General features: G+C 36.4%; 1 protein-coding gene across 3 annotated transcripts in view; it reads left to right on the top strand.

Moving 5' to 3' along the window:
• Positions 1-14,089, top strand: part of LOC140953549 (tyrosine-protein kinase transmembrane receptor Ror-like) — a 47,671-nt gene that overhangs the window by 16,754 nt on the left and 16,828 nt on the right. For 2 of the 3 annotated variants that reach the window (XM_073402955.1, XM_073402954.1), the window contains exons 2-3: positions 8,618-8,696; positions 9,193-9,253. In XM_073402955.1, the coding sequence (XP_073259056.1) occupies positions 8,636-8,696; positions 9,193-9,253 (122 nt within the window). In that variant the 5' untranslated portion in view covers positions 8,618-8,635. Of the gene's footprint in view, positions 1-7,789; positions 8,116-8,617; positions 8,697-9,192; positions 9,254-14,089 lie in introns of those variants that run through there. The other variant, XM_073402956.1, reaches the window with a different exon arrangement.

Below are 14,089 nucleotides of genomic sequence, written 5' to 3'. Positions count from 1 at the left end.
TTTCATAACCAGATCACTGCGAAGGTTTTACATAAGGTTATCTGTACTGACTATTACACTAGTAATTTTTTTGTCACCTTTTTATGACACGTCCAAAATTTTGCCGCCTGTGAAATTATCCTCTCAAGAAAACCATATAATTACGCCTCTTGGCATCCCTTTCAATCGCCGTATCAAAATGTCAAAGCAGTTCAAAACCCTTGAGTTTCTACAGTTATCATGAAAACATATTGTTGATGTTGTCGGTCATTAAGAGACACTTCAATTTTGACATGTTGAATGGTCTTCAACATTCAAGAACCTTACAATACGCCTTCCAGTTTACGCCCCCCCCCCCCCCCCCGCCCCCTCCCAACTTCTCCTAGGCATTTGCGACTCCCATGTTGCCCATAATGATGCAGTTTGTTAAATGAGCAATTTGAAAGTGATTGAAGGGGCTGTGTCACGCAGTCCAGTTCATTTTGTTTAATTTTGCCAATTACTCGCCCTCACGCGCTATGGAACTTAAAGTAAGCAAAGAAATTACATGTAAATGACAAAATCAGAGATCCGAGACAAACAAATATGTCTCCTGAGCATTATTTTTGAATTTTCAAAAACCCTAATTTCAGTCCGTTTCAATCTTCTTCAGTTTTGCCCATCCGTGGCATCTGTTGTTTCTCTTATGTTATTTTAACCTTCCTTTAAAGTTTTAAGCGGTTATTTTTATGTTTCTCTTAATTTAACGGGCATTTTGTAATTTCCTAATTTGGCTGAATTTCGTGACACAGCTCCTTTAATTGCTGAACATTTGTTGAACAAATGGCACAACAAAATCTTGCACGCGCGTTTAATCCGGCACGTTTCATGTTTCAGAACAACTCATGGTAACTGTTCCACGTCTACCGCAACCTTCGCTTTAGTCAAAAAACTTTGTCTTGATATATTGTCTTCCAAAAAACTAATCACTTATTCAGTGGCTGTTACAAGTTGTTATTCAAATGCTTTTTAAAAACGAAAAACGAGTTCAGTGAATTAAGAAATGGATCCCAAACATCTTAAGGAACTCGCGAGAATGAATATGTAAAAAAAATTTAATTAAGCCAATATTTACCCAGACATGATCCAAATCGAATTTACAGTAAAAACAAACAGGCAAAACAGACAAAAATAGAAAAGTAAATTACTATTAAATGACAGAAAAGAAATTAAAGAGGTCTCTGTAATGGCATGGTCAAATAAAACTTATTTCTTTGTACATAAAAATTTCGCCTGAACTGCTGATAGTGCCATTAAGTTATTTAGTTGATCATTAGCATAATTTTAGTGCGCAAGCGCGAAGCCTTATCGTGTTGTAAAGTCTGTTTCCTTATTAAATTCTACTTTTAGCCGCACATGGAATTTCTAGATGCACAGATCATTGCTCTTAATAAATTCCGTCTGGCTAATCACCAACTTCGTAATGAAACAGTGAGATACACTGTCCTTAAGACTTCCAAACATTTAAGAATTTGTTCTCTATGTCAAGCTAACGTAGTTGAAAATGAATGTCATGCTATGTTTTATCGCATTCTCTATGACAAGCTTCGCGACAAATTATTTAATGAAATCACTGAAAAATATAACTTTTTTAAAGACTTAGATGAAAGATCGAACATTTTGTTCCTATTTAACAATATTGATCCATTTGTTTGTAAATCAGTTGCTGTTTTTGTTTTTGAAATAATGAATCAAAGACACAATCATGTAATTTCAAAAATGAATTAGAGTAGGTAATGCCACGTATGTAAATGGAGATACCTTGATAAATTATTGTTGTTGTTGTTAATATCGATAATCGGTGACAGATCCATGTAAGACGTCAGAAGCAAATTATGAGTCTTGCTATTTTGTGTTGGATATCCGTTTTAGGATTTGATAAATTATCCTTCACACGAGTTGTCGAAATACAAGAGGACAGAACGTATTGCATGTCTTTTAATTTTCTTCATTAGTAGAAAATTTCTTGATTTTATGTCTGACTTACAATTGTAATCGGGCTCAATTAATTCTCTATTCTGTTGTGGGCGCGCCCGAGAGGGGGGGGGGGGGAGGTAGATCTTTATGGCCTACATGGTAAAGCCCCACCCGAGTCTCTTTTAGACAGGGTTGAAATTGAGAAATCTGTCATTTAGGTATTTCAACGGCCTTTAATTATATATTTCAATTTATTGATTGCTACCTGAGATATAATGAAAAGAAGACTTGCTTTTAGCAAGTATGTGAAAGGAACACCATTTTTCAATGAAGTTATACGAAAAGGTGTACCTTTCTTCTCCCTTTTTTTGTCCAAAGTGGTACATAAAGGGGTAAGTGGTTGGACCTCGGCGCGGAACGTCCCCTTTTAAAACGTTGCTAAGTAGCGCCCGCCCCTCCCCCCCCCCGGGTGCTCGCCTTGGAAACATCCGTGAATCACCTCGACCGGGATTGCCCCGGATTATCCGCGGAATTGCACTGTTTCTGTCCTGACCCATCAATGTTTGGAACACTATGAGCAAAACAGATTTGATGCCCGTCTTTATCCAGTTCTTTGCATGTGTCGCGACAAAATTGTTTGAACAGCTCTCTACGGACATAGTGATCTTCAGTTAAGGGTTGTATTGGATAGGCGTATCTTTCTGAGGTCGGTATGTTGCACTAATATAGATACTTCAGCGTAATCGATCCAACTCAAAATATAGCTATCATGTTTTACAGAATTAATCGCCATGCTTAGTTGTAAGTGCTCAATGAGCGAATGAGTCATCCCCCAATTTCCCACTTTATTGATACCCGCTTAATACGAACAACTTATTATAAGAGACACTTTGCTTTGTCCCTCAGGAAAAAAGGTCTTACATTACTCGTTTAATACGGTACAAAAAAAGTTCGGTTTGAGCACAAGCATTCTATAAGAACAAATTAAACATTAAACTGCTTACCAATGCCTAGAACCGAAGCAATGAGGAGAACATTCTTCTATCCCCCCATCAAAGAATAAATGATCTTAACTTAGAACCAACCACCTCCTTTAGCTTGATGAAGACTACACTGACTAATAAGGCCGCCTCAAAATATACGGTGGACAATATTAAAGTTAAAAAGTTATTCTTATTTTTAAAATGTCCGTGTTTTTTTTAATACCATTGTAAATGGATTCCCTTTTTTACCAATATTCGTTTTTAACATCTCTCAATTTTTTAAATCTTTAGAATTTTTAAGATCTTTTATTGCAATCACTATTTGTACATAGGCTTTTTATCATAATCGTTGTAATTTCTTATTATTAATTTTGTTTTTAGAGGGCCACTAGGGAGAGTACTTTTCATAGTAACTGGTATCACTCTCTTAAAATGAAGGTAACATATACAATTGTAGGATTTCAAATCGATACCAGCTTGTACTGCTCTATTAAAGTCCCTTGCCAGCGATTCCAAAATCTGTACTTTCGATGGAAATTCGGAAGATCTCCTTTTTCTTCGTCAAAGCAATAATTCATAAGAGAAAAACTAAAACAAGCGAAAAACGAACAATGAGACACACTTTTCAATACTGAACAAATCTCTTGTCCCTGTCTTGCTTGAAAAAACACCAGCTCAGATCGTCACCCCAAAACGTCTCAAAAATGTTGTTAGCAAATCTATTTGTAGCTGTTTACACCAAACAAATATTGATTTTTTTAAATTAAGTGGACAATTATGGTGTTTATTAGGTGAAATGTTTCTAACATAATATACCCAAGCAAAGGGCTTTTCTATTCGACAACATAATCTTAAGCAGCCTTGTTTTAAAAAGGCCGCTTTTGCATTGTATTCTCTCCAGTTATTGTTTTTCGATCACAAGTGGTTTTAAGGGCCCTGTCTTAAATTGACACTCTTCTGAAATACGCCCCCTAAACTTTAAAACGAGAGTCAAGCCAATTGAAGTTTAAAAAACTGATTTGTTTAAGGGAGTCACCAATTACTCACGTTTACCTGGATAAACCTATCTTCATTTTCAGTTTTCTCATTTTCTGTTTTCAACAAGGTTCAATGCAGTGACTTAAACATGGACCCATGACCTTGTTACATTCGTAATAAAAAAAATTAACTGCAGCTTAAAAAAAAATTGAGGGAACATTGGCTTAGTCCATCTGCAGACTCAACATAAACAGTCACTGAATAAGCTTCTAGAACAATGTTTTCATTAAAATTCCGTAATTGCTAAACTGATCCTTAAAAAATAAAATGCGTGTAAGTCCGATCAATCTTTAGTGTAAACATGTTTATCATCCTAAAATTGTTACAATGCTTTTAAACTCCTGAAACCTTTGTTAACCCTAATTATTTTCCTTCATGCTTCATTGCTTATTTTTTTCTCACACTTTTCCACTCGCGAAGAGTTTTTTGGTGTTATTTTATTCTGTTTATACAATTTTGTCGTCATACAGGGTTTTTTGCTCAATGTTTTTATCCTAATTCATTCGATTATTACATATGCTACATTGTTATAATTCTTAAGGATGTGAAGGCATTAAGTTAAACAAACTAATAAGAAAATTGAAAGACAATCTTTACGCTATATACTGTCTCCAGCACGGCTATAAAAAGGATAATTAGCAAGGATCACATAGGCTTAAGAAAGTCTTCCTGGTGTCTTAAGAACTGTTTATATGCTGTCTGAGCACGTAGTTGATATATTGGATATCGTTGGTATATCGTGTAAACGTTTATGACGTTTACTCTCAAGGCAGAAGTTTCTTTCTGGCATGGCTTTCAGTATTTACGAAGTTTTTTGCGTCGCTGTCAGTCGCCAGTTAGTTTTCCAACTACGCGACTGACAAGCCACGCGAACGAATTTGTAAATGCTTAAAGCCATACCAGAAAGAAAGCTCTACTCGGAGGGAACTTAAATCAAGTGAGAAATTTGTTTTTCATGAAAACTCCCTCACTAAAAGCTGAAGTAGTTTGCTTAAAAATGCAACATGATGGTTAGAAATAACAGCACTAATGATTTAATAATGATGATGGAAACTTTATTTGTGTTTTTGAATGTACAATTGTAAATCTCGCTACGTATAGGCAATTTACAAATGCTGCTTGAGATTGGGTTATTCAAAAAAAAAAAAACAAAAACAAAAACAAAGTCAAAAAAAAAAAAAGAAAAAAAAGAGAAATCAAAATTGCATTAAGTCTGGGCTATCCCAGTTCCTATTTCCACAACAAAAGATGTAATATGTTGCTCTAATGGCTATATTTATCATTTTCTTGATTGTATAAAGTTGCTGCTTTTTGTCAATGCCAATGTCATTCACCATGTCTAAGAACGTGGAGCATTCATCAGAGAAAACGCCAAGGGAACTTATGGAGAGATTTACAAATCTCACACATCTGTAATTTATACTCATTTTGTTGACCAAGTTCAGATATTTTTCCTTCTTACGCACTAATAATAATAATAATAATAATAATAATAATAATAATAATAATGATAATGATAATAATATTAATAATATTAATAATAACAATAATAATAATATATATAAATAAATATTAATAATGAATATGCTTATAAACCTAGCACGCTATCAGAATCTTTCCTTGCCAGACTGGATTGATTGATTGATGCTTGCAGTCATCGCCAATACAAGTAACAAACACTTTCGGCAAACGCTTGAAATAGCCTGAGATTGCGACGGCGCCCTTCGAAACTTCGAGAGGGACGTTTTTCTTCTCCGTACGTAGGGTGATCGCGAGCAGCGATTGCTTGCAGCAAAGTGACAATTCACAGCTCGTTAATTAGTCTCACCAGGGGATGTCTTCCTAAGCCAGCAGGCACTCGGCTAGTATGCTTTCGGTGGTTTCAAAATAGTAGGCTGCATGGACCATGCTCCGCATTCCCCTATCAGCCAGTGCATTCGTTCACTACCTATCCCTTTTTACTCACGGGGGAGGAGAAATGATTGTAAACTCATTTGAAAAAGCAATTGTTTTTTCACTCTTCCCTTGTCTATTGATGTATGACAGAGATAAGAGAGTTAAAAGTTTCACGTATACGGCAAACGGCAAACGTCATATTCAAGTTGAGAATTTCTCAAAATAGAAAGGAGCGGCTCTAAACATTTCTTATGGATAAAAAAAAAATGCTTGAAAATACTAATTTAGGTGTAGAAGGTAATGAACAGTAAACGAGAAGTAAAGAGAAAACTTGGTCACGTGGAACAAATTCGCGTTTGCCGTTTGACGTAAACGTGATGGTTAACCTCTCTATAAAGTGAAAGACCTTGCTTCTCTGACAGAATAATCTTAGTAGACTAGCTACTCTAAACTAATTGATGGAGCTATTGTAAGATGATCTTGAAATTCTAGCATTCCACCCACAAAACAATTATAAACCAGGAAGTGGTACCACTAGGAATAAATAACTCGAGTTTTGGTCTATACTGGCTTTTATCAGGGGCACCCAACGTCAATTTTCAGAAAATATCTGTTGGGAAGATGATTTGAGATCTAGAATTTTCGGAACATTTTTTGTAAAATATCTTGCTTGCCTGCCTCTCCTAGGCTTTTCGAACATCTAAAAAACGGATTAACGGATTTTTACCCTAAGAAGGTCACCTAGAATTTTCGGGAGCCTTTTTCTGGCTGAAATTTTTGATATGCGGTAAGTTTTGATCCCTATAATTTTCGGATCACTAGACTTTCAGCTAGGACTCCCTCTCCGAACAGATGAAAAATTTTTAGTGGATAAAAATATGCCTATATCTGCCTTTTAAATACTAAAATACATTTAACAATGCTATGTTTAAGTGGTTTTGTACTATATTCTCGATGGGTGCCCCTGTTTTTTTTAAATCGCCACTTCAGTCAACTTTTTAGATCTTTTTAGTGAATTCCATGATTCTCTCCTTCAGAAAAGCAAAAAAAAAAAAAAAACCCACCTCCAATATTAAGAATATTACTATGCTGGACAACTGACAAGCACTGAATCACTGCTTTGGATTTCATAAAATAGTCGCACTCACACATTTTTCTAATGTAGCCACGCAAAGAATGAGATTCTAAAGTTTAATACATGGTGACCTCTACAAAAACTATGCTTGAGGTTACAAATACAAGAAAGGTCGACTATTTGGTTGGCACATTAGCAGCATAAACCTACGGTTTTAGTGTATACTTTACGTCTTGAATTTTGTCGACGTTGGTCAGTATTCTTATTGATTTGTGACACAAATGCCATTTAAGCTTATATCGGGTGCGTTAGTCACTTGACAACTCCATAAGCACTTATATTGTTTGTTTGTAAACTTGTCGCATTAAGATAGGACGCTACGCCAAAAACTGCGTAACTCCTCAGGCTAAATAAAAAAAATCAAATTGCATTCCCTTGCGTAAATCCGGCCCACGATAACATCTGTTGCTATAATAAAGCTCATCCCACGTCTTCTTTAGAAAACCCAAGCAAAGAGTCTACTCTAAAATCTCTCAGTCTAATTTAGCGCACTTTAGACCATGCCAACGTTAAAACAACTACACTATTGGCCAAACTCAAAACACAATTAACCCAGTGCAAATGTTTTCCTTTTGTGTGGATGATTTTTCGATTAAAAATATATAAAAGGAGGCTCCAGCCACTTTTGTGGTGAAAGAAACTAGGAATGGGATGAAATTTCAATCGTTATTTGTTTCCTGTAGACAACTATGGGGTGTGTTCAGTAGGTTCTGGCATTTGTGACATTTTTTTTAGCTATGGTCCTTAAATTGGCTAGGGATGCTGAACGTTTTTCGCATTAAAGAGCTGTGTATCTGAAGGAAGAACGAGTTGACTAAAATGAGGCTCTGAGATACGTTTTGGCACTCTGACATCTTAAGGTCTATAAAATGCTAAATCAGTTTTTCAAGGATCCCCACCACTAAACTGATTTTAGGTACGAGTTGGTTTGCGAATAAACGACAATTAAAACAATTAAGCACTGAGGCGATGAAAGACTGGTGGTGAACTGTCACTTTTGGCGTGTTAATCCCGGAGAAGATATCGTTTTATTACTGGCCCTTACTGAAAGGTTACCAGTCTAAGAAACACGCTTTGACTTGAAAGAGGAATTCTAGTGAACTTTTATCTCTTGGAGTCACTTTGAAAGTGAGTTTGGCCATTTCTGTTTAATATTTAAGAATAATCAACTTTGAGCATTCTCTTATCTTAATGAGTTTTGGGGTGTAAGAGATAGTCGCTTAGGTACGGTGCTTCAATTACACGAGTGTTTGTATAACGCAGAACTTCAATCAACCCCGGCTCAAAAAAAACTCCTACAGTAACACATTGTATTTTCCACTCGAATTTATTGAAATTACAAGGCTTTATGAGCTTTGATGCATCGTTTTTTTTCTCGAGCCTTAAATTGAAACCGTATGCTTTCTGCATAGTCTAGATTCCAGCCCTGTAATCCATGAAATACGATCTAATTCAATTATTTGTTGACCAATTGTAATCACACAAGAGTCCGGGAGAGAGCATCTCGTGACGTCACGCATGCTGCCAAGAGATCTTTTCTGTGAATGATCAGGCCGAACAACACTATTGTCAGAAATGGAAAACGATTGTTCACTAATGCTGAAATAACTGCGAATCTGTTTTCTCCCAGGTTCGTCCAGGAGATTCGATGAAGTTAGCGGTGATCTTGCTGTGTGTGTTTCTGGCTGCAGAGTTACATTACGCACCAGGTAGGCGAAATATCAACCATGTTGTCCCCGTACGGATTTATTCGGTCATGTTGTCTGTTTGCGTTGTTTACCTACAACTAGAGGGACGGTTTTAGATAACAAAACATGGAAGAGAAGGCAATTCGCTTCAAATACCCAAAGTTACCATCTTTGGTTTTTCTCAGCTCCTTTCCAAAGGCTGCGATTTCAGTTTTGATCACTTAAACCCTCTGTAAACTGAGCGACTATTATTTCATTTCTCTCTAGACTATTTTTCTCTATGCACCAGAATTGTAATATATTTAGGAGATTAATATATCCATGGCTCTCTGGAGTTTATTTGTGTGATATCTGGTTATTTCAAATTCGCCATTTTTGAGAAATTTGTAGCTTATGTACCAAATTCCTCTTCGAGGTTTGAGACAAGCAGTGAGCTTGTCATACGTCAGCAGTAGCAACAGAATTCATAGAGCTATATGCTGGGTGATTAATGATATGTTCATTTCGTCTCTGACAGCCACCGCGAGAAAGAAATCAAGGAAGGAGAGTAGAAAGCATGGAGGAAGAAAAGCTCGAAGGTAAATAACTTATTCTTGCACACTTTGTATTTCAAGAGCAGTGAGTTTCAAAGCTGAACTTATCCGGTTAATCGGCAACTTCTGGCGGGCTGATATATCGCGTAATTCTAAACCTTTCTAGACAACATGACTTGCAAGATGAATGAATCTCAAGGAGTGCTTTGGATTACTTTCTGGTAATCAAGTCGTGATCGGAGCAGGGGTTTTATGAAAGGACATCTCCAGATGTTCTTGTAAGCCTATTTTTTCTGATCAATGCCCTCCTCGCTGTTTGGCTGTCAATAAACTTTCTTTCGTGTCAAACACGATTGGTTTTCATTCAACTTTCTCTATTTATCAAATTTTTGACACAGTCTTTCTTTGTTTGTGAAATCGCCGCTCTCGCCGTCATTGTTTTCTCATTATTTTACTGCCGCTTTCTTCCTTAAACGAATGAACACATTTTCATTGCAATTTGATGCAAACAAGGTCAAAATGCGGCGAGCGTAGCTGCTTTCTGTCTGGAATTATTGAAACGATGACTTCTGGTGTCAAACTGCGTGTTTATCTGTTTTTCTCGATATGGCTATATTTAGCGGGACCACCATCAGTTTGCGAGAAACTCATATCGCTTCATCCATCTTTTCTCGTGCATCAAGTTCATTGCAAAAATCACAATTGACTCAAGTGTGGATTTAATTTTCTACACAATAGTTAATTGTGGCTTTTTGTTCACTCCATTGTGATTTACCGCCGTGTAGAAGCATTTAATAAACGAACAGATCTTTATTCAATTTCAACAGGATTTTATCAACTGCAGTTATAGAATATATTCTGTCATGTTTTTGTATAGCAATTGGTCATTTTCCAGAAGAAACTAACAAATGTTTTCGTAGTTTTTCCGCAATTTTTCGGAGCCTTTTCGCCGCTCATGAGGTCAAATACTTTGGTAATTACCCTTTCTTTGGGAAAGTCTGTTTGATAACTTGTAAAGATACCGCTTTTGATGAAAATTATATAGTTTGAGGCTTCTGAAATTGACTCATTGCCGCAGTGTTTTCAAATATGTCTATTTCACTTGTGCTGTAATTTATTCCTTCATAAATCTTTCACTCCACGTGCTCTTAAAGTCACTTACACGGAAGAATCAAGTATCTCACATATTGGACAGAACATGTGCTCTTCATGGCATTTAAGTGAAAATGAGGAACAATCGAGAAACGAAAAGAACTTGATAGTGGCACTGAAATAAAATCTTTCAATGTAAGTTAAGTTTCGCTCGGAGAAGTCCGTAAATTTTCAAGTATTTGTCTGCTGTCTTCATCGATCGATTGAGGATTCCAGCCTAAACAAACTGACAGAAACCACTTTAGAACTCAGTTTGCTATGCAAATAATATTAAAATGCCATTTGGGTCTGTTTCGATAACAAGCGTTTGTTTGTTTTTGAGTTGAGAGCGAAGATGTTTAAACTTTTCTAAAATGGTTATTTAAAGATCTATTTTGTTGAGTTTAGCTCTGCTTGGAGATTTAATGCTGTACAAACAGCACAGCACTAGAAAAAAATTCAACAATGACCTCTTTTTTACTTCTTTTGAAAATCCTGTGTGCTAAGGGCTTTTGAAATGATCTTCTTATCGCGTAGGAAATATATGTTCCACGTTTTTTGAGGTCGGTAAATTTTGGAAAAAAATTTGTTTCAAATTTTAGTTGGGATCTGTAAGTTATTTGATATGTTGTATAATGAAAAAAGCGCCACACAAACTGTACCAGATAATTTTTATCAGAACAAGAGATAAAACGCTTTGTCTTCTTCTTGATCTATAATAATGTCAAGGTACAACAAAAGTACGTCGTTACTTGAATGGTTTTCTTTTTTTTTTCTTTGTCAGTTCTTTCAGTATCTACCAACGCGGTGTGATAAAAGAATTCTTTATGGATTAACAACTGTAAAACATTTATAAGGCGTCCTGCCGAAAAATCAGATACACATGTCATTAGAAAGACTAATGATTTTTAACTTCCTGATTAAGATTAATTATTTTTGCTCATTGTTATTTTGTTCATTCTTGTGAAGTTTTTAAAATAGTTTTACTCTATCTCATTTTAAAACTAACCAGCTAGAATTTATTTTAAAGTTTGAAAATGGCCACTTTTGTAGACCTCTTGGAAAACTGCAAAGCGGAATAAAGATTATCCCAAAAAGCTAAGAAATGCATCACTTTTTCCCTAATCAGCGACTGAAAGTAATTGCTACCTTATGCACACATATATATTTAAGGCATCCCGGCCTTGATTCATTTGCCCAAAGCCAATATAATTAAATTATTATAAGGAAAAAAAAAGAAAAACAAATCCATTTTCACTGATGTTGTGTCTATTTCTTGGCTCTATTATCATGAGTCCAGTATCGAGGCTGGTATAGTTAAGTCTGTAAAAAATCGAACGAAACCGAAATTAATTTTTTCCTGTTTTAAATTATGATGCAATTAAATACGTTTATTTCTTCGCTTTATAACATCTGACATATCTTTCTACTTGGATCTTCTGCCTCCCTGTAAATTGTAAACCACTGCATACCCCAGGCATATTAAAGTACCAAAGGACTGTGATGTTTGAATGGGGTTATGTTACGCACTGTTTTGTATTGTGCTTCTCCAAGGGGTGGTAGGTTTGTCCCTTCAGTGCCTCTCTACCAGGGTCCTGGCCATACATTATATTGTACCCACTTATGTTTAGTATTTGTTTTTTTTCTAATGTAAAATCACTGAAAATTTCGAAGCACTTTAAAGAACAGTTTTAAACATGATCAATTCGTTTTTATCAAAGCAAGTTGGTTTGCTCGCTCTGTAATGAACCATTTAAGATACATTTATGATTGGGGGACATGTGGTGATGTTGATTTTCTCTGCACAGCATTGGCTAGAACTTGTACATACACAATCTTAAAAAGCTAAATTCTTGTTCACAATGATCAAAATTAGTGTAGTTTTGTTTCTCTACCCTTAAAACATTTTTTTAAAATACATCTGTGCTAAAGCAGTACCTTTTGAGGTGGACAGAAAGGCATATGCATATACATGTAGTTTAGTTGTGACATTCCAATTTACAAAAAGTGACCATCATCAATTTTCTGCTAACGATATTTTGAAGAGAAAAGGTTATGAGAATCAAAAAAATGATCACTGAATAAAAAGTGCTTTGATCTTTTAATAAATTCTGTCAAATTATAAAGAAATGTATGGAGGTCAGTTTTAAGAATTTGTATGTGGATGTTAGGGATTAAAAGAGTTAACCAATAAAACGGGAATGGTAGTTTCCAGCAATTCCTCTGATGGTAGAAAAGAAATTCGGAAAAATTTGTATGCTGTTGTGGAGGAGATTTTGACAATCCATTTGAAGTTCTACCAGTGCCGGATTCAGACTTTGGGATAAGGGGAGTAAGGGTGTGGGTGGGGGGGGGGGGGGGTCTCCAAAAAAGCGGATCCAGGGCCCCTTCCCTGGGTCCGCCTCTGGTAATAAGCGCCAAAGGTATAAAATTGAACCATGGTAGTTACCCTTGATAACTGCAGCTGCCACAGATGAAGAGTTCTTCCCCTAAAGAAATTAAACCCCTCCCTGGGTCAACTATCGGACTCAAAAATAAGTCCTGTTTTTCAGTGGTCGTTGGCAGGAAATGTGGGGTGCGATAAATCGTTTGGGAGGGAAACAACAAAGGGAAAATAAGCCATCTCTCCCAGTGTTCCGCCAGAACACCATAAGATTTACCACGACAAAGTCGCCGATAAGCACCCTAGTCACGTAGGAAAGCATGTATTCCGCGTGGAAACCATTAACGCGCGCGACGACGATTCGCAGAAGGGCGTTCAAACTCGCAAGATATTGGGGCCGGTAGTCATTCCTTTTGAAGGGTATTTTTTATTTTGTAAAAGGAAGAGCGACAAGCTGACATTACCGCAAGAAAAGGAAATGCCAAGTTCATCTTTCTTTTAAATGATTTCACTTTCCCGCGTTAACAGATGTGGAAATGAGTTCATTAAGATGACCTTCTTGTGCAGTATGACGATTTTTGCTCAGTAGCTTTCATTTCAATTGAAGCAGATGCAACGCTGTTGTGTACTAAGGTCCTCCTCAATAAAATTTTCAGTGGCCACGCTTTTTGACTTTCACAGTGCATCAAAACAACACTACATCAAGGCATGGCTCAGTAGTTTTCATTAATCATATTTTGTCTTAATGTGTTTTGGGACGAAATAATTGCCCTTGGCCGAAACCCACAAAAGGCTGCTAAATGCGGTAGCGATGCAAAATCACGTACAAGGTTTCTAGAAAATAATTAATGAAGTGCAATCAAACCAACTCTTTACAAAGGCCTTTTCCCGAGAATGGCGGCCTTTTTAGTTTGTCCTGACGGATACGCGCCCTGATTCCTGTTTAGCATTAAGAATGGCTCGCCCTCATTTGTATGGTGAAAATTTAGGACTTCATCCACAGACGAAAATTAGAACCACCTTGCACAGCATTATAAACAGTACCTCAGGAAAGTTCTGTTCAGTAAATTCTCTCTGAATGGTCACAAGACTGTACATTGTAATGAAAAGTTTCTAAAATATGCCACAGAACGTTCTGTTTCGTACATTTTTGCCTCAAGTTACCTGGTCATCAGGACTTCGTCGACAGACTGAGAAGTCAAAACCATCTTGTATCGCTTGTAAATCTAAATAAACACTACCACAGTAAGAAGTACCATTACAGTTTTGTGTAGTGAGAGACTTCGAATTTATGAGCAAACGAAAGGGGAAAAGGTTATCATGACAGAAACGGATTTAATGCATTTAAAGATGAAACCCTGCGATTT

This window comes from Porites lutea, chromosome 12 (assembly GCF_958299795.1).
Source record: "Porites lutea chromosome 12, jaPorLute2.1, whole genome shotgun sequence".
NCBI classification, from domain to species: Eukaryota; Metazoa; Cnidaria; class Anthozoa; order Scleractinia; family Poritidae; genus Porites; species Porites lutea.
Note: the sequence above shows the minus strand (reverse complement) of the source record. Positions and strands in the feature narration are given on the sequence as shown.